The sequence below is a fragment of the Perognathus longimembris genome, chromosome 3 (assembly GCF_023159225.1).
Source record: "Perognathus longimembris pacificus isolate PPM17 chromosome 3, ASM2315922v1, whole genome shotgun sequence".
NCBI lineage: Eukaryota > Metazoa > Chordata > Mammalia > Rodentia > Heteromyidae > Perognathus > Perognathus longimembris.
Genome location: NC_063163.1, coordinates 45490450 through 45516425, shown reverse-complemented (window position 1 = coordinate 45516425; position 25976 = coordinate 45490450). Strand labels below are relative to the sequence as shown.

The 25976-nt window shown below is 39.5% G+C and overlaps 1 protein-coding gene across 3 annotated transcripts in view; it reads right to left on the bottom strand.

Annotated features, from left to right (window-relative positions):
• The window catches only part of Rnaseh2b (ribonuclease H2 subunit B), a 50548-nt gene extending 29698 nt beyond the window's left edge, over positions 1-20850 (bottom strand). For 2 of the 3 annotated variants that reach the window (XM_048341430.1, XM_048341428.1), the window contains exons 1-4: positions 20492-20850; positions 5833-5904; positions 3285-3392; positions 375-451 (exon numbers count right to left, since the gene is read on the bottom strand). In XM_048341430.1, coding sequence (XP_048197387.1) covers positions 375-451; positions 3285-3392; positions 5833-5904; positions 20492-20555 — 321 coding nt within the window. In that variant the 5' untranslated portion in view covers positions 20556-20850. Of the gene's footprint in view, positions 1-374; positions 452-3284; positions 3406-5832; positions 5905-20491 lie in introns of those variants that run through there. The other variant, XM_048341429.1, reaches the window with a different exon arrangement.
• Between the last annotated feature and the right edge of the window lie 5126 nt (positions 20851-25976).

The following is a 25976-nucleotide window of genomic DNA, read 5'->3' as shown; positions in this document are numbered from 1 at the left end:
CTCACTTATTGAGTGGGTCAACTTGGACCAAGTTCCTTTTATTTATGCTTCCTATGTAGCTGGGATTACAGGCAACTGACATCAACTTGAACATGAATGGAGAAGGGAGGTCAAGCAAGATGGTCTCTTCTTGTGCCTCACATGCATGTATGAAAACAGAATAGTGAAGCCTGTGAAAATTGTTTAAAAAGGGACAAAGGAGGATGTGAAAGAGTAATAGAGGGGTTAAATTTGACCAAAGTATATTATATGCATGTATGGAAATATCACAACAAAACCGCTTTGTTCAGTTAGTGTACACAAGTAAAACAAAATAAACATAAGAAAATCTCTTTTGTCACTTCACAGTCAACATATCAAGCTGCACAGCTTACTTGTTTGTCAGCCTTTATGAGGTAGTGGAGGAGCAGAAATAGAGGGTCCATAGGGGTAGCAAAGTGAAGAAGGCCTCCTGTGAATGAAAAAGAACAAAGAAAACTGTGCTTAGAACAACTTGGCTACTGCATCTTAATCTTGTTATAACAACCATTTGTTGAAAATACATGTGAAATATCAAACTGAGAAGCCTTTATATAGACCTAAGAAATCTCATTCTGTGGCTTGAATGGCAGTCTGTCACATTTCCATTAGGTTAATAAGTGACAAGAAATTACTTCATTTAAATGCTCTCATTTTCTTTCAAATCAGATACCTTAGGTCTTACTGTCTTTAGGTAAGGTACAAATCTAGGTTCTCTCAAAAATCAGTGTGCTCTCTGAGATGTTACTCAAACTCCTGTCTGAAAGAGAGAGCTAAAACATTTAAGAGTACAGTTTTAACTTTCCATTTCTTCTTTAGAAATCATTTTTATAGTCTCTGCCTTTCCCCTCCTACCCCCCAAAAAAGTGGAAGTTGGGAGAAGCAGAGAAAGAGAAAATATGAGCCAGAAGAAATCTGTGCAAGTCAGTCTACCTAAAGCTACAGAACAACGTAACTTCATGTGCCTGGCTTTTTGTCTTATGGCCTGGGGGTCATCATTCAGTTCACTGCCTCAGTCTCCTATCACACCTCAGCCTCTGCTCAGGAGGAAAAAGGCAAATGAGCAGTGTCTATCCAGGCAAACGGAGAACTCTTCTCTCTGGGCAGAAAGGAAGAAAGGACAACCACAAAAAAGAGTCCCAGCCTCCTCAACCATATCCCAGGCGTCTCTTTCCATAGAGCTGAACCAGAGAAGGTATTTCCATTAATCAAACGTAAATGACTCAGTTACCTCATCCAAACTTTATTTTGGTTTCAGGAGATACATGTACTTATTTCTATTCTCAGACTAACCTACATATACAAGTAAGACATCCTAACTCTAAATTATATGTATGTGTACTAAGAAAAAAAGTAATTTTATATTATGATGCCTTTTAATTATTTTTGAAAAGATGAAGTTCATAAAAATAACCTATCAAAAGCTTTCATGCTAATTTTACAGGGAATATTTATTATTTGTAGAAACCAGGAATATGTTTTAGGTCTAACAATAATATTGTGGTGGTAATACTGTTTTTTTTAATATAATTTTATCTTTATTAAGGTGTTGTATGGAGAGGTCACCATTTCATAAGTCAGATAATAAGTATATTTCTTTTTTGGACAATACTACCTTCCTTCACTTTCCCTGTTTTTCTCTCCTGTCGTCTTTGCCCACAAGTTGCATAGTTCATTTTTCCCAGTATGTATTAATGAATACCATGACTACATTTGTTCACCTTTGTGGTGGTTATTCTTTAAAATAGCTTTTTATTTAGAATTAAGTTGCCAGTATTGTGGGTGGAACTCAGAGCCTCATGCTTGCTCAGCTTGCTTAAGCAGCTGGTGCTCTACTGTTTGAGCCACAGCATGGAACTGTGGCTTGAAACCTAAAATAGGAGGATTAAGGTCCAAGCATGAACCTGGGTAGGAAGAAAGACCTTATCTCAAACCTAATCAGTACAAAGAAGGGCTAGAGGTGTGGTGTGGATCAGTAGTAGTGTACCTGCCTAGCAAGCATGAAGCCAGAGTTCAAAAATCCAGTACCACAAAAATAAGGTAAATATAAAAACAAAACTTATTCACAAGCAGTTATCCTTCGTCCAGAGAGACAGCCTTGGTACCTTAGCATTACACAAGGTGCCAACAGACAGAGAACATAGGGAGAAGCAGAAAACTTGTTCTGCACTTGATCATATCTGTAAGACTGAGAAATGATAGGAAATACTTTCTGAAAATAATGCAGGAGTGGGCAGAGGGAATGCAGAATACTACACAACTCCAACTCACTCCAAAAATGGATGAGACCATGGCTCTCGATTCCCTTTCCCCCTTTTCACCTAGAATTTTGGTGGTGGTGGCGGTGTTCGTATATGGACACGTATATGGGTGGGTAGAGGAACCATATTTTGAAGCTAGAATGGCCCCCAAAGACCCACAGATTAAAGGTTTATTCCAGAATAGTATCATGAGAAAATGTAGAACCTTTCAGAGGTGAGGCTTGGTATAAGTTCTTGAGTCATTGAGGTGTGCTGTCATAGTTGACTGTGGAATCCCAATCTCTATTCCTCTCTGTCTTTCATTCCTGGCCATGAGGTGAGTGGTTTCACCACACACTGCTAACATGACACAGTGTATGTTATCATGTTACCACAGTCCCTCAAAGCAGGAGAGCCAATGAACCATGAAATGAACTTTCCAAAACTGAGAACCTACATAAATAGTCTCAGGTATTTGCTATCATAGTGGAAAGCTGTCTAACAGAGGGGACAGTAATTTATATGACAAAGAATGTTAAATTCAAGTATATTTTAGAAGCTGCATTAGGATGCTCAAGAAAATAGGTTAAAAATTTGAAGACATGAATTATATACTCCATGGTACAAAGTTAATCTCACTTTTGCCTAAGGATGTGTTGTTGTGTTATGAGACAAATCAGTTGTTAAAGTTTCCTATCTGAGATACATAGTGAGGTACATTGGAGACCCAAGCCCCACAAAATGAAATTAATTTTTCCATTTCTTTCTTTTTTATATGTACTGGTACTGGGGCTTGAACTCTCAGGGTCTTAAGTTCTCACTTGGGTTTTTCACTTAATGCTGCCATTGTCTTTTATTTCTCCTGGGCTTTGTGATGCCACTGAAAGCTCTACCACTGACCACAACCCCATGTGAGAAGCATAGAAAAGCTAAAGTATGCATTTAGTTAATGAGTGTGCATGTGTATATATATATATATATATATATATATATATATATATATATATATATATACCAGTCACTTACCTGATTGAACTGACTGATTTATAAACCAAGAATGATGTTTTTCCTTGAAAACTTTGATTTCAAACAGCTGCTGTAGACACATATTGAACAAGTAAAGGGCTCCTTCCCCTGTAAGACAAATCTGTTTTTTATTTGTAAGTTTTCTCACACATATAAACACACATCAAAAGCCTAGCTTTAGTTCTGAAGAATGTTCCTAATATAAACATAAACATATATAGATATTCTCTATACAAACTGACTCCACAGAAAGCTCATGGCTATTATACCCAGATGCTTATTTTCCAGCTCCATAAACCTCACTGGACTTAAACCATAAAAGTAAAAAGTGCAAGTCATTTATGTTAACTGCTACAAAATCTCTCATTGAATCTGCCATCAGATCAAGAGGGAAAATCAGAGCTAAACTCCCAAACCCTAGTGGTTCAGCCAGATGTTCTGACTGGCATATGGGTTCCTGTCCCCAGATCAGCATGTGGTTTCCCCCATCCTCCACACACATACCAGGGACTAAACCAAGGACCATGCTCAAAGACTCTAAGGGCCAAACTAGGTTTTAAAAAAAAGTTAAGGGGAGCTGGGGATATGGCCTAGTGGCAAGAGGGCTTGCCCCATATACATGAGGCCCTGGGTTCGATTCCCCAGCACCACATATACAGAAAACGGCCAGAAGTGGCGCTGTGGCTCAAGTGGCAGAGTGCTAGCCTTGAGCAAGAAGAAGCCAGGGACAGTGCTCAGGCCCTGAGTCCAAGCACCAGGACTAACAAAAAAAAAAAAAAAAAAAGGGGGGGGGGTGGGGCTGGGGATATGGCCTAGTGGCAAGAGTGCTTGCCTCATATACATGAGGCCCTGGGTTCAATTCCCCAGCACCACATATACAGAAAATGGCCAGAAGGGGCGCTGTGGCTCAAGTGGCAGAGTGCTAGCCTTGAGCAAGAAGAAGCCAGGGACAGTGCTCAGGCCCTGAGTCCAAGCCCCAGGACTGGCCAAAAAAAAAAAAGTTAAGGGCACAGCAAGTGAGTAAAGCCCCAGTAAAGGGGATAGATTTTACCTTCCCTTCCTCCTTTCTTTTTGTGCTGGCATTGGGGCTTAAACTCAGGGTCTTACATTCTCACATGGCATTTTTCACTCAAAGCTGGTATTCTACCATTTGAGCCATACTCCCATTCCTCCATTGTTTTTCTTTAAAAAACAGTGAAAAGAAAGGTTAGAAGGAATGAAGCCTGTGCATATCTTACTCATGTTTTTCCCCCCTCTCTGGAATCAAGGACCTAAGTTTAAATCTATGTCCATTACTTGCTGAGTATGTATCACTGGGGAAGTTACATACCTTTACGTGTCTCTGCTTCTACATCTGCATATGGGAAAACATCAAACCTACTTCATAGGATTTTTATATAGATCGATAAACTACAACCATGTAAATTTCTTAAAACATAGTAAGTGCTTATTAGCTCATCCTCATGTTTGGATAGCTATTATAGCAAATAAAAACACCTGTCCCTGTGCCTCTGCACATTTAGGTAAAACAGAAACTTTGGAAGAAGGCTTGCTTTCTCTTGTACTTATATTTTTGTTAAATGCTTTGGAATCTTTGCTGCTACCTGAAACTTTTCCTGAAGAAATATTTTTCACCTTAACTTAGACTCAGGCATAACTAAGAATTTCAAATAATATAAGTAACCAATTACATTCAATCTAATTTTGGAGCAAAGAGTACTAGAAGTCATGAAATTTTCTTCTCTCATTGTTTCTATTTATAATCTTTCCAAAAAGGTACCACCCACAGGCTTTCCTTCATCTTTATTATTCAGTTATGTGGTTACTAGAGAATGTCTAACTTACCAAGTATCAAGTGTCTACTTAAAATCTTACAAATTAATGGAAAAACAACTCCATACAGAGATGAATAACATTGTTAATATCACCACATAGCTGAATACTATTTTTCTAAAATATTAGAAGATAAAATTTAATATTTACCGATTATAAAGTTAAAATTGTTTCCCAATAAACAAGTCTCTTCAATATATTATGCTTTTTGTGTTTTTTAAAAAAAATCATTCCTGATGGGAAAAAATGTGCCACTTTTTGGTCAGAATAAAAGGAGGAAAGTACAGCTAAAAATGAAACTAATCAAAATATTGGCATGCCAAATAAAAACCTTCTACTTTTATTCTAGTTGTCTATTTTATTTCCTAACATAAAATGAACTAACTTTAAGAAAACTACTTTAAGAAAAGCTAGTGCAGAAAAACAAAAACAAGTTGATCTGTTTTCAGGGAGAATTCAAACAAGCTACTTTTTTGTTATGCCAACATTTCTAATGACTAAGAAGTTCTGTGAAGTAAAATTGTAAGATTTTTTTAAAGTTCAAGTCAAATGAGTAATCTGGGAAGAGTCATAATGCCATCAGTCACCTCATGATGGCTACTCTAAAACAAAGAGGACACAGGCAAATCATATGCATGCATTGGCCATAATGTTAAAAACATAACAAGGAAGAAAGGAAATGGGAAGGGACACTGTGGAGGGGAGGGAGACTTACCTGAACATGGGTTAATCAATTTTACAAACATAAGGCCACTTTTCATTTTCTTTGAAGCATCTTTAAAATAGTCTGAAAAAAATGGTTGATTTGTAAAAATTAAAAGACATTCTTTGTTGTTCACTTTATTTACCACATATTTTTATTTCCTTTTTTTAACCCCACAACTGTCCTTTCTAAAATTTTTAACTCAATAGGCTTTCACCTTAACTTATAGGCTGTGTATTCTGGAATAAACTATCAGTTTCTTTGCAAATCTGCAATTTCAAGTAGTTTTAATTTACTTCTTTGAGAAGTAATGAGAAACTGGGCTCTAAATTCTGATGGCTTTTAATCTGCCACCCTGAACAAATGTCATAGTCTCCTGACTCAATTCTCATTTATAAGATAGTGATAATAATAGCATGTTTGCTTCATAATGAATCAAACTATTTAATTTGTTGAGCACTTAGACAATCATGCAAAAAAACCCATAAGTGACAGGTACCGTAACTATCAATATTACCACTGCTATCATGAAGTAAAACATTATAAAAACAGACACGTATGGGATACTTACATTTTTTTAAACTTTTGAATGTGCTGTTAACCATGTTCTTTGCCCATTTATAATCCAAACAAAAATACCAATTAAATATATAAAACTAGGAATCCCTGAAGGATGGGAACAAATAAGGTGAGCCCTAGTGCTTCCTAGCTTACTACTTTGACATTCTTTCCAGTTCACAGCACACAGGGCACAGGGTGTGGAAGTCTGCTATGCACAAGAAACATGTTTAATATAAAGACACAAGTAGAATAGAGTAAAATGAAGGAACTTCTAAACATTGATCAAAGGAAAGATTTGAGAGGATATACTCATCACAAAGAATATTACCAGTGATAAAGGTTATTTTATACTAATAAAAGAGTGAATACTAATAATAAAGAGTGAATTAGGAAATAAAATACTCCTAAACGTTTATGAACCAAATAAACAGCTTCAGAATGCACAAAGCAAAATCTGATTCTCATCATCCTGCCTGCCCTATCCCTCACCCTGGCTACCACTAATCTGTTCTCCAGATCTAATGTCTGTCACTTTGCTAATTTTGAGAAATTCAGAATTTAGCCATTTTGAAATTATCAAATATAATTTTTTAAGACTCTCCTTTCTGCAACTTTATTTCCAGATAAAAATGCCAATGTTCTGTGAAATGTGCTTTGGGATATACAAATGTAGATAGAACTAAAATGTCTACTTAGTGAGGGAAATCTTTCTCTTTTATTGGTGGTGGTGGTCATGGGGCTTGAACTCAGGGCCTGAGTACTGTCCCCTAGCTCTTTGCCTCAAAGCTAGCACTCTACCACTTGAGCTGCAGTGCTACTTCTGGTTTTCTGGTGGTTAACTGGAGAAAAGAGTCTCATGGACTTTCCTGCCTGGGCTGGCTTTGAACCATGATGCTCAGATCTCAGCTTTCGCTAGTATTACAGGCATGAGCCACCTGCACCTGAGTGAAATCTTTGTTTACATTGTATAAGATAGAACAACCAGCTGTTGGGCTGAATGTTTCAACAAATAATTTCAAGGGAGATGCTGAAACCAGGTTGTTTTTCCTCTTTACTATGGAATATATTTTAAGTTTACTTTGTCTTATCTATTTTAGTTATTCATTCATCAAGTATTGACTAGTAAAAAAAGATCCTGCATTGTTCATATGGAGTTCATGGAAACTCCTCAGAGAAAGATTTTACATGTTCACAAATTCATTCTGCATTCACAAATGCAGAGTGTAAGTGTACAACTGTTGAGAAAAAGAAAGTTTTATAAGATATGAGACCTTACAATAGAAGAATGTAAACAAGGAGGTTTGGCAAAGCTTCCTATGCCTAGAATTGCTTATGTTGCCTCCTTGGATGGCTAAGAAGGTAAGGAAATATATAGTTATGAGATACAGTATGTTTTGATATACGGTGTACAAGGTATGACTGCATACCTAGCATCTCAAACACTTCGCTTCTCTTCTGAAAAATACAGTTAATTATTAACTATAGTAACTCCACGTGGAGACACTAGAACTTCGGGCTATCAAGTTATAATTTGTAACCCATTAACCAGCTTCCCCTTTACTACCCTTTCCAGCCTCTGGTAACTATACTCCTACTCTATTCCCATGAGATGCTCTGTTTTAGCATATATAGAAGTATATCACGCAGCCAAATGATTTGAAAGAGTGTCAAAACCATTTGTCAGGAAGGGGATAATCTCTTCAATAAACAGTGTTGGGAAAACTGAATATGCTCAAGAATATTCAGAGTGAAACTAAACTGCTATCTTTCATCATATACTAAAATCAACTAAAAATAAAGCTTTAAATGAAAAACTTGCAACTATGAAACTATTAGAAGAAAATTCAGGGGTTTGATCTGGCTAAAGATGATTTTTTTTTACAACAAAAAATAAAAATAGACAAATGGGATTATATTAGCTAAATTTTCTCCACAGGAAAGGAAACAGAGTGAAGAGAAAGTCTGTGGAATAGGTGGAAGGTTTTGATATGCTTATTTAATTTTTTTTGAGTTAGATGCTGATATTTAAAAGCCAAATCATTTTGCATACAGCACAAACTTTAAATATAAATATTTCCCCATATGTAAAAAATGTTACTGAGTAAAGATTTTGACTTTTAAGATCAAAATCCCTGGCAACAACCAGGATCTGGTTCAATTTGGTCCTCCCTGTATCTTGTGCAGCCATCTCATGATTAGGCAGACTACCAAATGTCACGCCTGCCCTCCCTACACTGCCTAGGTGCTATGTACTCACAGAAGGACTGGTTACATAGTCAACACAGATGGCTAAACAACCACTCAGCCATAAACACCACTACCTCTTGCTGAACCTTTTTATACTACCAATTTCATTCTGCTAGTTCCAGGAACTAAAACTTTTGCTGTGAACAAAACAAAGCTGCTGCCCTCACAGAAAGCCTGCATCCAATACATCTCTTTATCTCCCTTTTCTACAACTCCAGACGGAAAGTATCACCCTGATTTGCCTTCATCTCTTCATCACTCAGTCACTACAGGGCAACAAGGTGGATTGACCAAAAGAAATAAAATGCATCCCACAAACATGAACTTCATATGTAAATATTTCTACAAGCCACATTAAACATGGTAAAATAAATTTTAGCAATATACTTTATCTTAGTCTACCTAAACTATTTTCACCATGTAAAACATTTCATATGAAATACATTGGCATGATATCTGTCAGTTTCTCATAGATGCCTTTTATGAGATTGAGAAAGTGTCTTGCTAAATTGTTGAGTGGTTTTTCTTTTAACTGTGAAAAACTATTAATTGTGTAAAATGCTTTTTATGGCTAATGAGATGATTAAATGGATTTTGGCTTTTATTCTATTAATATAGTGTATTAAAATGTTTAAACCAATTTTCATTCTTAGGATAAATCACGGTCATGGCAAATAATCCTGTTTATATATTCTTGGATTTAGTTGTTGTTTAAGATTTTTATATCCATGTTCATAGGGAATATTAGATGACTTTCCTTTACTTGAAATGTCTTTGTCTGGTTTGGGTTTCAGGGAAAGACTATCCACACAGAATGAGTTGGGAAGGATTTCTTCTTTTTCATTGGTGGAAAAGTTTGTAAAGGATTGGAGATTTTTAATATTCAATAGAATTCTACAGTAAAGCTGTTTAAAGGCCCTTCCCAGCCCTATGTGAAAGGAATCTGATAATATAATCTCTTTACTGGCTATAGTTGCATTCAGGTTTTTCCTTTTGAGTCAGTTTTTGTAGTTTATCTTCTTTTTTACTTTAAATTTTGTAGTTTATTTAGGAATTTTTCCATTTCTTCTGAGTTATCTGTTTCATTGGCAGACAGTTACTCAATATTCCCTTAAAATGTGTCAATTGTAGCCTTTTAATCAGAGTGCTTATCCATATTTAATATAATTATTGATATATTAGAGAAGGTCTTCTAGCAATACATTTTCTGTTTTTTCTTTATCTGAGAATATCTTGGTCACTTCCTTGTTTTTCAGTAATAATCTTGACAGACACTGAGCCCTCTCTCTGTTGTGCATTATTTTCTTTCATTATCTGCATCATACCACCCCAGCCTGAATTCTCTTTTGCTTGATAACTCATTTTTCTGTTGATAGTTTTGAGATTCTTTGTCTTTTGACATTCTGATGCATGTAGAAATTGATCTCTTTCATTTTGTCCTGTTTACAATTTAGTTTACTTCTTAGCTGTATAGATTTTTTTTTTTTTTTTTGGCCAGTCCTGGGCCTTGGACTCAGGGCCTGAGCACTGTCCCTGGCTTCTTCCCGCTCAAGGCTAGCACTCTGCCACTTGAGCCACAGCGCCGCTTCTGGCCGTTTTCTGTATATGTGGTGCTGGGGAATTGAACCTAGGGCCTCGTGTATCCGAGGCAGGCACTCTTGCCACTAGGCTATATCCCCAGCCCCTGTATAGATTTTTTAATAATCCTATTTTGTTAAGTGTTTGACCATTAATTCTTCAAATATTCCCCATCTCCTGTGAGAGTTGTACTATGCATATGCTGGTAGGCTTGATGATGTCCTACAAACCTAAGCATATACTCAGTTTTCTTTGTTCTATTTTTTTCCCCCTTAGGCTAGATAATCTCAACTGATTTGTCTTCAGATTTTCTGAATCTTTCCTCTACCAGCTCTACCAGGTCATATCTGCTGTTGGGTGCACTAGGGAATTCATTTCTGATATACTTTAAATTTCAGAATCTACATGTTCTTTGACAATTCCACTATCCATATTGGCATTCTCTATTTTATTTCACTGTCATATTTTTGACAGAGGTAGAGCCTAGGGAAAAACAAAGCCCTATCCAAGTAGGGTACATCATCCTGCAAAGTTCCCCACCCCAAAGTTTTGGCCTCTCTGCACTATCTGGGGAGAAAACATTCAACACATGAAGCTATAAAGGATATTTCTGTGGTAATACTGGAAATGAGATTCCCCTCCTCTAACTCACCGGAAACCCAGGATTTTTGTTTGTTTTGGCAGTATACTCCCTCCTATGCTTTGGTTATTTTTAAAATTTGGTCTTATATTTACGCCTAGGCCAGCATGGACTGTGATTCTGCTATTTATATTTCCTGCACAACAGGTATGGCAGACACATGCCACCATGCTCAGCTTTTTATTGGTTGAAATGAGGGGTCTCAAACACTTTTTGCTCATGCTAGCCTCAAATCACATTACTCCTATGGCCACTTCTCAAGTAGCTACCACATTTGATTTGGGGTTTTTTGTTGTTTTCACTTTTTTTTTTTCGGTTGGTCGTGGGGCTTGAACTCAGGGCTTGGATGCTGTCCCTGAGCTGTTTTGCTCAAGCCTAGTGCTCTACCACTTCGAGCTACAGCACCACTTCCTGTTCTTCAGCAGTTAATTAGAGAGAAGAGTCTTTCTGGGACTTTTCTGCAGGGGCTGGCTTTGAATGGCAATCCTTAGACCTCAACCTCCTAATTAGCTAGGATTATGTGTGAGCCACTGGCACCCAGTCTGATTTTTTCCCTTTCTAATGTCACTATAATTGTTGATATTTGCTTGTTTAGTGACTTTCCTCAACTAATTCTGTAAAGTCTGTATTCTCTGAATTGTTGGCTAACTAATGCATTGAACTAATAAGTCTCTCAGCCTTAGCTCAGGAGTTAAACCATGTCTTCCACACTTATATACTTAAAATTTCTGCCTTGGCTTCTATGTACTGCTTCCCCAGAGTCTCAGCATCAGTCAGCAGGGAGAGACTGAGGTGTTCTCAGGTCTTTCCTGAGCATGACCACATCCCCCCATATACATGTAGCCTTCCAACTCCTTGGGAACCTGTCAGTTTTCCAAAGTCCCCTATGGACATCTTGTTCCACAGTGTCTTCCTTTAAGTTTCTGGGCATATTATGATCTGCTAAAGTGGTATTGCCCCTCAGAAGCTACATGTTAAACAATTGTCATTGTTTTTGACAAATGCCCTGGGGAGAGCACTTTTCTCAAAAAGTAACCTTTTGGCTCCAAGTCAGGTCAAATAACAACAGTGCCTTGTATACGGGATTTTCCAGGGAGTTGGAAGACAGGTCAATTAGGGACAAAGCTGTGGGAAAGGGATTTTTTTTTTTAAGAGCATCAAACCAGTCTGTCCTGTCCAGCACTTGCAAGGCTGCTGGTTTTCACATGTACTAACTCTGCAAAACTGTGAAGTTTCAAGGCTACTATCGAATGGTGCAGAGGGAGACCAGAATAGTTCAAGTTACAATGCCACAAACCCTGCTGTTCCTAATGAGACTCAGCAGCTTTCCTTGAATAAACACTCTTCAGAATGTTGGAAGCCTTTGGCTAATTTCAAGAGTTGGGAAAAGTTGGATTTGACGATCTTGCCAGTGTTTTCATTGTGTTTATGGAGTGGTGGGTTTGTTCTCATTGCATTTTGAAAGCTTAGCATGAAAAACAAGAATTGCACTGCTATAATACCACTGATATGTTCTTTAATCTGTACCTGGTATTAGCATTCGAAATTAACTGTGTGGTGGTACATTTTTAGGACAAGGCATTTGATTTTGAGTGGAAAATTAGCAGTAGATTGCTTGCGTAGCAATTTTTCTGATGCATTGGAAAGCCTGTAGATAAACAGACCCAATTAGAAGGGAGACCAGCTGATTAGCAAAGGGAAGAATAAAATGAGAAAATGGGTAGAAACTGTAGGTGCCAGAAAACACACAAGAATTCCCACCACAAAAGAACAAAGGTGAGTAAAGTCAGCCAAAAGCTCCTTTCTAAATTTTAACCAATCTCGCAAGGTACATGTATTCAAATTACCCAGTAGAAAGTAATGCAACTTAGGAGAAATCAGAGAAAGAATGTGAACCCATTATTTCTAAGACCAATTGGCAGAAGAGATCTCTAGGCACCAGGTATAAAATTGCTGTTGTAATCTTGGAGCACATGCGTGCCATCAAACAGGCACTCAATCTTGTAAGACTACCATTTAAGTCTTACTATTGTTGTACTTCTTGTCATGGAGTTAGTCCTTTGAGCTTGGACAGGTTTTTCACCTTAGGATACAATATTACGTGTGCCTCAAGAATAAAGGCTCTATCAAAGTTAGAGTTTTTACTTAAATTTGGAAAATTCTGAATTACTCCATTTGCTAGCTCCTCCACCAAGCTTGGAAGCAAGCATGGAAGGAAGCAAGCAAGCAAGAAAACAGCAAGAAGCCAAGCAACAGGCAGTGGTTCATTTCTATAATCATAGCTACTTAGGGGCTGGATCTGAGGAGGGTTTGAAGCCAGCCTAGGCAGACATATTCACACACTCTTATGTCATTAACAAAAAGCTGGAAGTGGAGGTGCAGCTAAAGTGCCACCCATAGGTAAGGAATCTGAGCAAGAAAGAGTACAAGGCCCTCCTGAGTTGGGACCCTAGTATGGGGCCAGGGAACATAAGACAATGTGTAAAACCAAGATAATATATGGTGAAATGCCCAGCAGAGCTCCATAGAATATGTCCAATAAGTTAACATGTGTACTTCAATTCTAGAAAAAGCTCAATTAGAAATAAGCCAGGTGCCAGTGGCTCATACCTATAATCCTAGCTACTCAGGAAGCTAGATCTGAGGATCAGTTTGAAGCCAGCCCAGGTAAGAAAGTCCACATAAGACTTATCTCCAATAAACTATTCAGAAAAAGCTGGAAGAGGTGCTGTGGCTCAAGTGGTACAGCACTAGCCTTGAGCACAATGAGGCTCAGGGACAGTATGCCCAGATGCTGAGTGCAAGCCCCAGGACTAGCCAAAAAAGCAAGCAAGCAAGAAAGCAAGCAAGAGAACAAATTTTGATCCTTAAAAAGTTAAACTTCACTCACATGAAGCACCTCCAAAATTGTACTGACTTCATGCTTCATTTTAAAAAGACTCAGCTTTACACTTTCTCCTTCTGACTTTTCTCTTATATAAAATATTTTAAAATGGTGGTAAAAGTAATGTTTTTTGTATAAAAATAATTCAGACAAGTTTGAAGTAGCTATCAGTTTTGCTGGCCATTTCAGATTCAATAATATGTCAGATTTCCCAGTTACCTCAAGCATGGCACTCTGGTTCCTTCTATCTAGCTAACTGATTTCATAGCTGTCTGCCTGTGATCTCTGCAAAGACCAACTGGATGCTCCACTGGGTCACTAATGATGGGCAGCAAACCTTTTAAATCTATTTGCCCCTGATCTAAGCACCACAAAGGAGGAAACTGCTACTTTCCAGACATTTGAACTTGAACAAACACATACCAGTGACAAAGTGACAACTGTGTTCTATGAACATACAATCTAAAAATAAAGGTAATAGATAAGATGCATCGGTCCTTTACTATCTGCTAGGCACTATGCAAATGCTCTATATAGGTTAAATAATGCAATCCCTATAACATCTCTATGAAGCTGAGTTCTATATTAAATTTCACTTTTTATAGGAAAAGCTTGTAGCAAGGTCACAGTGCAAGTCAAATAGAGGGCCAGGATTGAAACTCAGGCAAGTATTATTGCAGAGGCAACATTTTAAACTGTAATACTAGAGATTCTCTTCATCTTAAAACCCCTCCTTCCTAATTCAAAAAACACAAATTGTACAATAATCATCTCAATGTGACTTTTTTCCTGTGATGTAAATGTCTCAAACTATCTCTCCTCCCTGATGTCCTTCTCAGGGAACATCTTAATCAGCTGACCCCACTTTGACCCAGCCAGTATAACTCCATGCCAGGGACTGCAAAAGAAGGAAGGAGGGGGAGCCAGAAAAGGCCAGGAGAGCAAAAAAGGCAAGATCAAAAAAAAAAAAAATGGATAAAAGAAGTAACAGAAATTTATTGTGAAATATACGAAACATCCCCAAACTGATAAGTCCAAATTGATTAATGTGAAATAAAGAAAACGGATCTTTCCATTTGGAATTATAATATTGTATACACAGCTATATATGCTCCTTGGTAATCTGTGGTTTTTAATGTTTAAAACATGCGATTACTCAGCATGTATAAATGTATAAACACAACAACTCTGTAATTATGAAAAGTTCATCACAAAGTAGTATGCAAGCCATATTGGTACATTACTTTTTTTTTTTTTTTACCAGTCCTGGAGCTTGGACTCAGGGCCTGAGCACTGTCCCTGGCTTCTTTTTACTCAAGGATAGCACTCTACCACTTGAGCCACAATACCACTTCTGGCTTTTTCTGTTTATGTGGTGCAGAGGAATAGAACCCAAGGCTTCATGCATGCTAGGCAAGCCCTCTCCCACTAAGCTACATTCCCATCCCCTAGTACATTACTTTTAATCTGCAGACTACATGGCCTGGTGACTGCACACAGATGATAAGACATTATTTATCAACCAGTTCTTTCAACTTGGCGGCTCTTCTTTATTCCTCTCTTAGTTAAGACATGTTTCTTCCTATTGTTTAAACTTCAAAAACAGGAGAGAGGAGATAGAGAGCCACTTTTTGCCAAGTATTCTCATGACTTGGAAACAGTGGACATTTGTTCAGGACCCTGTCTGATTTTTTTTTGTCCCAGAAGAGATAAGCTCTGAGAAACACCCCCATTACAAGAAGAAAAAAAAAAAAGACAGACATCAAGGCACGATTTACTTTATTTTTAGATATTACATCAAGGATATTCAGGTTTCTTAAGAAGATCTAAAAGGAAAAGAAGAGGATGAGATTAGCATTCCCATCGTCATGTAACACTGCATCCCACACAGACTGCAGTTCATTTTCTTCAGGCTTTCTCTTGCCTGATAGAAACACTTTGCTAGGATACAAATATAAGGCACACAAGACAAATAGGCATACTTTTCAAGTTCCTGATGCTTCAGGAATGCTAATTTCAGTAGTAACTGTAGGCCTTCACTTCCCAAGCCTGTTAGCACCACCATCAAAGACATCTGGATCACTTTCCTGACTTTGATGTTCTCTGTTTCTTCAAAGGCCACAAGAAGCCAATCAGAGAGAGAGAGAGAGAGAGAGAGAGAGAGAGAGGTATACACTAGGAAAATGATTTCCAAGTGACTGGTTCCTCTAAAGATAACTTGCTTTTGAAGCTTTAGAGGAAAATAAAAACTGGCCTTCACAAAGACCACGGAAATCAATCTCCACTCCTTTAAGATGTCCCAAACAGTCAACCTTTTAAAAATGGCTTGTCACTGGGGAAGCAACTGGAGAAAACTTCAGATTCACAATCAGCTCAGAGCCACAAAGACCAGCAACACATAGAGATGGAGCTTGAAACATCCTGCTAATCAAATAAAAAAAAATTATGAACACTGCTAGCATTCCTTTTATGAATATTTTTCTGTCCTGAAGGAGTCACTAATTCTTACTTGTTCCAGGTCTTTTAGAACAATTACTGAGCACTAGATCAGGTTCCAGGGGCCATCTGAGAAAGGATGGCCAGGCTCCACCAAAAAAAAAAAAATTCTGTTAAGACAAAGATAGGCTCAGAATTCATGTGGAACATGTTAAAACACATCCCACGTTGGACAACTTAGGAGACTGCCTGAGGGGAAATCATTGAGTAAATGGCCTATCTTCCAAGCTCAGCCAAACTCTACACAGGCTGTCTCAACTCCGCGCTTGAACTGGCCAGGTTGCCAAGGGAAGAGTAGCTTTCTCCCATCTGAATAAGCTCTTCTTAAAGTAAAGGAAGGTTCAGCTTGAGGAGTATTTCTAAACGTGAATATACATATACATATACAAACAGTTTTGACAAAGTTTAAGAAACGTATTTCAACTTTTCTTCCAAAATTACCCACATGCCAGATCCTCCAGTTAAAGAGGAAAAAAAGTGATCTTTGCTAGGACATGTCCTAGGGTCGCTGAAAAGTCAGGGGTGGTGTGTAGTAGGTCCTTCTTTTGCTCTAAATTTTTACACATTCCCTTCCTTTTTAAAAATCCCCTCCCAAACAAGAGGTGCTTCTTTTAGGCTTATAAATAAAAGCAACAAGACAACAATCAGAATAACAACAATATAAATTCCCTTTATCATTAAACAAGAAAATTAATTTGTAAATTTCATGGTTTAAATCTTTTCATGAGAAATAGTTCTAAAGTATAAATAAGCATTTGGAGAGGCAACTCTGATATTGGTATTTGTGATTATCAAGATGTCTCATCTAAAAAGTTGCCATTGAATTTGAAATGTCTCTGGTCCTCTGGCCTGGGAGCCTTATCTCCCCCAAACTATTCATATTCTGCCCACTAGAAACTGACTACCACTTGTACTCCCTGTAGGGAAATAAGTAACAAGGATGGTCTTTATGTCATAAGGTACCTTTTAACATGTACTTTTATGAAATAAAGAGAGATAACTTTACAGCAAAACATGTCTGTAACTGAAAATTCCATCTGAAAGTGCAGTTGATTCTAGGGACCTTTTATTCTTGCTTTGGGGACATTTTATGGTCAAGCTCAAGGGACCCAAATGAGGTGTTGGGGTTTCAAAATGGTCTTGAAATAATTTCCATTCTTTCTATTTTTCCTCGAATAACATTAGGGTTTCTGTGTTTTGGTATTTGCTGAAAGTGACTCCAGTTAGTAGTTCAGCTCTGACACCTGTTAAAAGATTCAGCTTGCAATACCCACAATCTCCTACCCTACACTCAATGTGTTCCCAGCTGACCCTCACACCCAGGTCCATCCCAGCTTTGTACAACTGAAAAGAACACAAAACTTAGGGCACAAAACTCCAGCCAGATAAAATTATAAAAAATATTACTCAAATATTTCTTTTTAGGTCAAGAAAGAGGGATGGAAACTTCTAACATGTTCCAAAAAGTAGGGATGTCAATGGCCTCTAAAATAAGAGAAGTACATACAGCCTCATATTTCCAAGCCACGTTGGAAACACAGAGGACCATTCCAAAGGAAAAGAAGTGCTTACCTTGCTGAAACAGTAAGTGGTTCTGTCTCCACCTGCCTATGAAGATTAAGGTCCTGAGTCTGAATATCTTACAACCTCCTTTCTAAGTTCCAGCTTGGTTTAATTGGAATACTCAACTTTAAACAAAATTACAAACGAGAGCCAAACGAACCTAAACCCAAACTCCTTCATGATAATACACAATGGTGATAGACAACACAACAAATATGAATTAAATGTAGGGGGAAAAGATGGTCACCAGGCCACGTGGTTTTGACAGTCTCATGGATAAATCCCCACAGAGCTCTATTGGTCCTCACTATCTTGGTTCCCAGGAGTTGGTTCCAGGACCTATCATAGCATCTGGGAACTTGTTTAAAAAGCCCATTCATGAGTTCCAGCTCAGGATCTACTCACTCTTTTAGGGGGTAGGCGGATATATTTGGCTCCCAAGTAACTGATGCCTTCAAGTTTGGGAACCCACGGTCATCCTGTCATAGCTACCAAATCATTTTTGTATCGAGAGCCTGCAGGTGGCACTAAAGGCCAGCTAGAACAGAAGGAAGCTCAAGTTTTAACTGCTCTAAAACCCCATGCTCCTCCCTGAATCCTGACCACAGGTTGCTATCTGTTCTTTAACTGTCACCTGGCCGCCCATTAGCAGGTGACAATATAGCTCAGCTTTATACCTGAACTAGCTTAAAATTCTTACTATGGTGCAACTTACTGTGTGGGGGGGCATACTCAACATTTAATTTGTATTTAACATTGTGACAATACAAAACACTTTAAGAATGAAGATACCAATATTGATTAAAAGACAACAAAATTAGGAACTCAAATTCTCATCAGGTATGCTATATATCTGAATAAAGCAATGCACTTGATTCTAAAATGTTCAGTTTCCTACTCTGAAAATCTAATTGTATTGCTATGACAAAAAGAGTATATATATTTTTTTCCTAATGATGTGATATAGCTAGCCTTTTGCTGGAGTCTCTCGGTGAGTCTCGGTTTTGTATTATCTACTTTTCCATCCAAACACCTTCAGTGAGGATGTAGAGCAATAGGAACTTTCCTGCTCTTCTGGCAAAAGTGCACACTGGTATAAGCACTTTGAAAAAGCATTTTGCAGTGGCTTCCAAAACTAAATAAACAAACCATTATGGCAGACATGATGAGAGGAAAAGCACCTGGACTCAAAGGAATATGCTAGTATCCAAACAGGTAAACTAATCGCTGGTGCCAGAGGTCAGCATAAAGGGACAAAATGCTGCTGGGTGAAGTTCTACCTCTTGACATGGGGCATGACATGAAAAGTTGGGGAGAGTGTAAGTAAATCTGTCCTTTTGCTTTTCCTATATGTTGTTAACTATTAAGTGTGAGGGGATGTCAAACATGGAAAAGCATGTTGCTTCCAGCAACAATTTTCAATGCACACAGATCGAGAGTATTGGGCAATTTTGCCACATTGTATCAGTCTATTTCGTATAATACTCACAAAGTTAAATATAGTGAGCAAAGGATTTTTCCTTTCTTCGAATGTGATTCCACCAACTGTATCATCTAAAAGACAACCAAACGTTCCTTGCTTGATTCCACAGTCTAAACTTCTTTTACTCTGTGGCACTGGATTGCCCAATGTTCCCAGGCCCCCCAGGCCCTGGATGGCTCACCACCTACATACAGAGGCTTGAGGCCTGGTCTTTACTCTTAAGTGGTCTTAACTCAGGAATGGTTTTGACCCACCCTTGGCCTCACAGCAACCTCCGTCCACTCAGTTCTACCCCAGGCCTGAGCAACGTTAAAGCAACAAAGAGCTCTCTCGGGCAACTTCGTGGGCCCTTGGATCCACATCAGTAAAACCCCTTCATGCTGGCAAGTAGGCGGACTCCCAAGTTATCCAAAAGGGAAGCGTGCATTATCCAAGCGCTAGTGGCTCAGGCCTGTGGTAATCCTAGCTACACAGGGGACTGAGTAGTGAAGATAGCGGTTCAAAGCCAGCTCAGGCAGGCAAGTGTGAGACACTCTTATCTCCAACTAACCACCAAAAAAAAAAAAAAAAAGCTGGAAGTGGAGCTATGGCTCCAGAAGTAGAGAGCTCACTAGCCTTGAGCACAAAAGCTCAGGGACAGTGCCTCGGACCCAGAGTTCAAGTCCCAGGACCAACACACACACACACACACACACACACCCCTCTACCAAACCCTGAGCTCAAGCCCTAGGACCAACACACACAGCCCAGACCCTGAGTTCAAACCACAAGACAGACACAGACACAGACACAGACACAGACACACTCACACACACACACACCTACCAAACCCTGAGCTCAAGTCCAAGGACCAACACACACAGCCCAGACCCTGAATTCAAACCCCAAAACCAACACACACACATACACACACACGCACACACACACACACACAACTACCAAAAAGGCGAGGCCTGGGTGCCACTGCAGCGCGCTAGAAACCCAAACTCGTTCCCGCCAACCCGATCCCCAGGAAATCGAGTCCCACAGTGCACTTCCGGGTTAGAAGCCGCGGGGCTGGGTGAGCCACGTGACCCAGATGTCCCCGGGGAAGCCGAGCGTCGCGTCGTCCCCCTCCCCCAACCGGAGTCAGCGCGCCAGCGGCCGTGGGGGGGGGGGGGAGGGGAGCGCCCGCCGCCCCGCGCGCTCCGGCTCCGCGCCGCCGGTCGGCCGGGCTCACCTGGGAGCAGGAACACGTGCTGCCGGACACCGGCCGGGTCCCCGCAGTCCACGTCCGAGGCCATGCCGCCCTTCTCTTCCTCCCGCCGAAGATGGCGAGATCTTGGAGCGTCCGTCTCCGGTGGCGCGGCGCGCGGAGGGACCGGCCGCGCCCGCGAGGCGGCTCGCGGGACGGGTTTGGTTTCGTTTCCTGGACCCGCCTGTGCTCGGGTTTTGTTTTCAAATTTAGCGCCGAGCTTGGGCAGTCCCTCTCCGCGGCGGCGCGGGCCGGCAGCGGGGCGGGCCCTGACCTCCCTCTGCCCGGCGCTTTTCCCGCCACGGGTAGGTGCTTCGCGCGCGCCCCGGGGCCCGCAGTGACGGGTGACGCGGCGCGGGGGATTGTGGGGGCCCCTGGGGACGCGGCGGGCGGGCGCGCGCGGCCCAGCGCCGAGGACGCTCCTGCGGGTTGGGGGCGTGCCTGCGGGATGGAGGACTCCGGGAGCAGGGGACACACGCCGCAGCCACATCCCGAACCTAACGTGAAGGAAGCATCCGCCCTATTCGTTGTGACTGTACTCTTGAACCCTCACTGTGGCCCTCACTTGCAGGAAGAGGTGCGCAGCCAGGGCGCCCGTGGCTCCCACCGGGAATCCTAGCGACCCAGGAGGCCGAGATCGGGATAGCCGTCTCTGCCCGGGCAGAAAGGTCCCTGTGAAAGTCTTCTCTCCAATTAACCGCTCAAAAACCGCCTTGTGCACCAAGAAGCTCAGGAACTAGCGCCCAGGCCCTGAGTTCAAGCCCCACGACCGACAGAAAAAAAAAAAAGAGGTGCACGATTAGGGCTCCAGGTCGAAATTTAGTAAGTTAGCGAGCCATTTTAAAGATGATGTTTTAAAAAGTTTAAGGTCCTGCATTTGGTGGAATTTGAAACTTATGCAAAGTAAATTTTAATTAAAAAGCTTGATGCTTGGAACATGGCTTTTAGAAATAGTTTATTTTATACTTTACAGAGAAGTATCCCCCCTCTTACATACTTCAGATCCCCAATTCCCACAATTAACGGTGACATACTTTATCTGTTTTTTCCAGAATTTTTCCATACACATCCAAGTCCATGTGTCATCTATTGCACAGAGAGCAATGTACACAATTCTTAGGCACTCTACTTTTCTTGTTTAATCTTGAAGGTTTTTATAGCTATTTCTTTCAGTAAGTAGATTAGCTGTTTCCTGTGGTTGACTCAGAGTTCTTAAACCACTCCCCCATACTATACACGCACAAAAGCAATGCTGCACTATAATCCTAGCTATCCAGGTGACTGAAAACTGGAAGATTATAGTTCAAAGCCAGCTCAGGCAGAAAGAGATTCCATCTCCATTTAACCAGCAAAATTTAGGTTGGAGCTACAGTTCAAGTTAGAGCACCAGCCAATGAACAAGACAAAAGGTTAATACTAGACCTGCCAGTCTTGGGTTGTGACCCTGCCTCCAGACCTGACTGTATTTAGGCCCAGACTAGCTCAGGCACCATTATGCCATGCCATATGTCTCCATGTTTGTGTCCTGGCTTTTCTCTGGTCACCATGGTGTCCTACTTCAGCTCTCCATTGGAACTGATCTGGTTTGTTGGCATTGTTTTTCTGCTTTTTCTTTCCTCCCACTCTCATGGCTCAGTTTTTGACAACAAGAGTCTGCCTGCATTCACTGGCCTTTTATTAAAGACTCCCAAGCCAACCTCTCAAAATGTGGCTTTTCTCTGTTTTTTTTTTTTTTTCTATAAAATAACATCAGAAGCTAGCCTAGCCCTTGTGAGTTGACCCTGTGCTTCCACCATCAGACATGAAGCATCTCAGAACACTCATCTCAGACAGGGCCACTCTGACTAGGAAAACATAAAACCAAACAAGGCCACTTCACAGTTTTGTCTGAGCACAGACAAAAACAAAGTTCCTCTGCCACCCAGGAAACACCAGACACCCACCTCTTGGCCAAGATGAGGACTGCCAGTTCTCCACCAATTACAGCTTTGTCCTGGCTCTGGTCTTCCCTCTTAAGATGAGAATCCCTAAATTCCCAATTATAAATGGCCCTGTTTTCTACCAGCATCCAATCTGGAGTAAATTCCTTCTTTCTCCCACACCCTCCTTCTCTCCACTCAGCCTGAACCTAAACCCTGAAAAAGTTTCTAACACCTTCCTCCTGAGACACCCATGCACAGTGAGAACCAAGCTCAACTTGTTCATCTACTTGTTGTTCTTTGGCTGATGCATAGAACAGTACTTACACATTCGCACAAGGATATATGTTTGAGTGTGTGTGGATACAGTAATAAATTGTTACACATATTTGTACATACTCAAAAGAGCTAGAAAATACAGGCAACTCATACCCTAATGTGCATTTTTTTTGTGTCTAAACTCTCAGAGCAAAGTTACTATAATCACATGAACCAAAGAATCTGATCATTATTTTGATGCTTGCCAACCTAAATGACCACCATGTACTTTATATGATTTTAATAACTTCTGTCCACTTTCACTTCATTTGTCTTTATACATTATTAATATTTTCTACTGTGCAGTGCTTTTGAGATCTATTGTTACCAAGTTGTGCAATACACCAAAATTCTCGAGTATTTTTTCAATATTTATTTTCAAAATCAAGATCTCTAAACAACCTTGTTTAGAGAGTATACTCATAGCAAAAAAAAAAAAAAAATCTAATAAAATGCTATCAAAACCTAAGCATAGGTGCCCTTGAGTTTTTTCTTTAATTTTCTAAGATTGTTTAGCTAATATTTTTAATTTGGTAATGGAGATACTGTTCATTTATAATTTCATTTTACTCTGTGCTTCCCCTGGTATCCCACACAGTAATAATCTGGTTCTCTTGGCAAAACCTGGTTACTTTTAGTGGTGGTCTCTAGAGCTAAGAGTCCTTGTAACCAGAGAGCAATCCACACCTACTGCTTTTTTTCTCCTTAATATTGAAACTGTTAAAATCAACTAATAAGAAGTTGTGATATTTAATGACTCATTTAAACAAATCATTTGAGGACAGGAACTGAAACTGCTAAATAAGGCTTCTCTAGTGCCAAAGAGTTAACAGGTTTTTTTCAGTTATGTGAGATTTTCATCCAATGTTTTGTTCAACAGCAAAACTAAGAAATATTGATTATTCAAGTACGACAGCTCGTGTTGTCTTCTGATTCTGTGAATTATGTAAGAGCCACATTCTTGAAAAGTTGATCTTCATCACATTGCCAAATATCTAATGGCATGAAAAATTAATTTAACTAATCAAAAGATTGTCATTAAAAGTACTTATAATTTCTCCAATTTATCTTATTATTTAAACTTATATCCAAAGAAATGAGTATTGCTTATGTCTCTTAAAAATTTTCATAATTTTAAGTTATCTTTAAGTAGTTTAAGTACAGATTACAGTACAGTAAAGATTAAGTATCTTTAAGTACAAAGGGATTTCAACTGCTTATTTCTTGGGAGGCTGAGATATAAGGATTAAGGCTAGAAGCCAGTCTTAACCCCAGTTAACCAGCTGAAAACAAAGCTGAAATACTAATATTTGTCCTATAGCTTTGCAATTTATGGACTGAATTGTGATTGAACTGACTAAAAAGTGACAAATTTACTGAGAACACAGACTTTTTCATCTTCATTGTGGATGGGAACTCTGCAGACCTGTTTCTGTATATTTAAAAATTGTCTTAAGATTGAGGAGAAATATGAGCAAGTCATGGAACAATATTTTGGGCTCTAGTGTTAAACACTGAGCTGAAAAGCTTTACAGTTGAATTTGTGGTTGAATTGCTTAGAACGCAAATATGGATTGGGAAAGCAAGCTATAAGTTTGGAAATAAATGTAAAATATTATTAAACACCCTTGCTGAGTTTGGGGGAAGCTTTTGTTTTTCTGAGATGTCAATCTATTTAAAGTTATATCTTTGGAGTATTTTTATTGTTTTGGTTTTGGGTTTATGTTTGGTGCCAGTCTTGGATCGTGAACTCAGGGCCAGGGTGCTGTCCCTGAGCTTTTGTGCTCAGTGCTAGTGCTATACCACTTGAGCCACTGCTCCTCTTGCAGCTTTTTTATTTTTTTGATAGTTAGCGAGATTAGAATCTCACAGACTTTCCTGCCTGGATTGGCTTTGAACCATGATCCTTAAATCTCCAATCTCAGCCTCTTGAGTTGCTAGCATTACAGGCATGAGTCACAAGCACCAGGCTATGATTGTTATTTTTATCATCTGATGTATATACCCTGTGGTCCAACATAAAATAATGTGCTTACAAACCCATATACAACTAAAAAATTATTTCTAGCATTTTCACAAAAATGGTTACTGTAGTGATGTTTTATTTCTTTAAAAGGTGATACTACTTTATAGCAATGCTATTTATAACAATGTCTAGCTCCAACTATCTTTTTTTCATTGTTGGTTTTGGTGCCAGTACTAGGGCTTGAACTCAGGACCCCATACTCTCACTTAGCTTTTCCACTCAAGGCTGGCACACTACCACTTGAGCCACATCTCCACTTCTGGACTCTTTTTCTGGTTAAATGGAGATAAAAGTCTCACACACTTTACTTCCCAGGCTGGCTTTGAACTGCCAACCTCAGATTTCTTCCTGAGTAGCTACGATTGCAGGCATGAGCCACTAGCTCCAGCTGTAAATATGGAGGAGGCATTATGGATGTCATTTAGTATAAGTGGTATCCTCTCTTTCTAGCCATTTTGGAAAATTATCAGACAGGAAATGAAGGAGATGTCCCAAGCATATAACCTGTCTATCTCAGTCAAAGAGCCAGCTTCATAGTTTACTCACCAAACTTGGGTGGCTCCAAAAACAAGAGAGTGTGTATGAGGAGATTCAGGCTCCACTACATAGATCTTGTTACTTTTTGCCCTAAGCTTTATGTTGCAGACCAACCAAGCCTAAGATTTATCTTCTGACCTCCTATACCATTTCATTTCTCATGTTGGCTAGCTAAGTTAGCAGAAGCACATGTGTTGCTGATTTTGCCTAGATTTGCTGTAGAGTTACCATAAATCTAACCAGAGGGTCATTTTTTGACTTTCAGTACTTTCCTTGAAGATGGATTCCAGGGAGTTAACAGAAGCTCTTATTGTAATCTTGTAGAGTCAGATAAGGAATGAGTTTAGCCGAAGAAAAATCAGCATATAATGGCTGCTTCAGAAGTATTTTGAAAAAAAATAAAAGATAGTTTTTAATGAAAAAATAACCGAAGAATTCAATATCAAATTTGCATTTGATTCTGTCTCTCTGTGTGTCTCTGTCTCTGTTTCTCTCTCTGACTCTGACTCTCAATATCTGGCCAATCTGAATTAATTCAACAATGTTTATTAACACTTTTCTGATTGTGTGGATTATATCAGTAAACAAAACATTCAAACTTACCCTCTGAGAGATTGCCCCCAGAGGGAGACAGATAAACAATCCACAAAGAAGACAAGCCTGGGAGCTT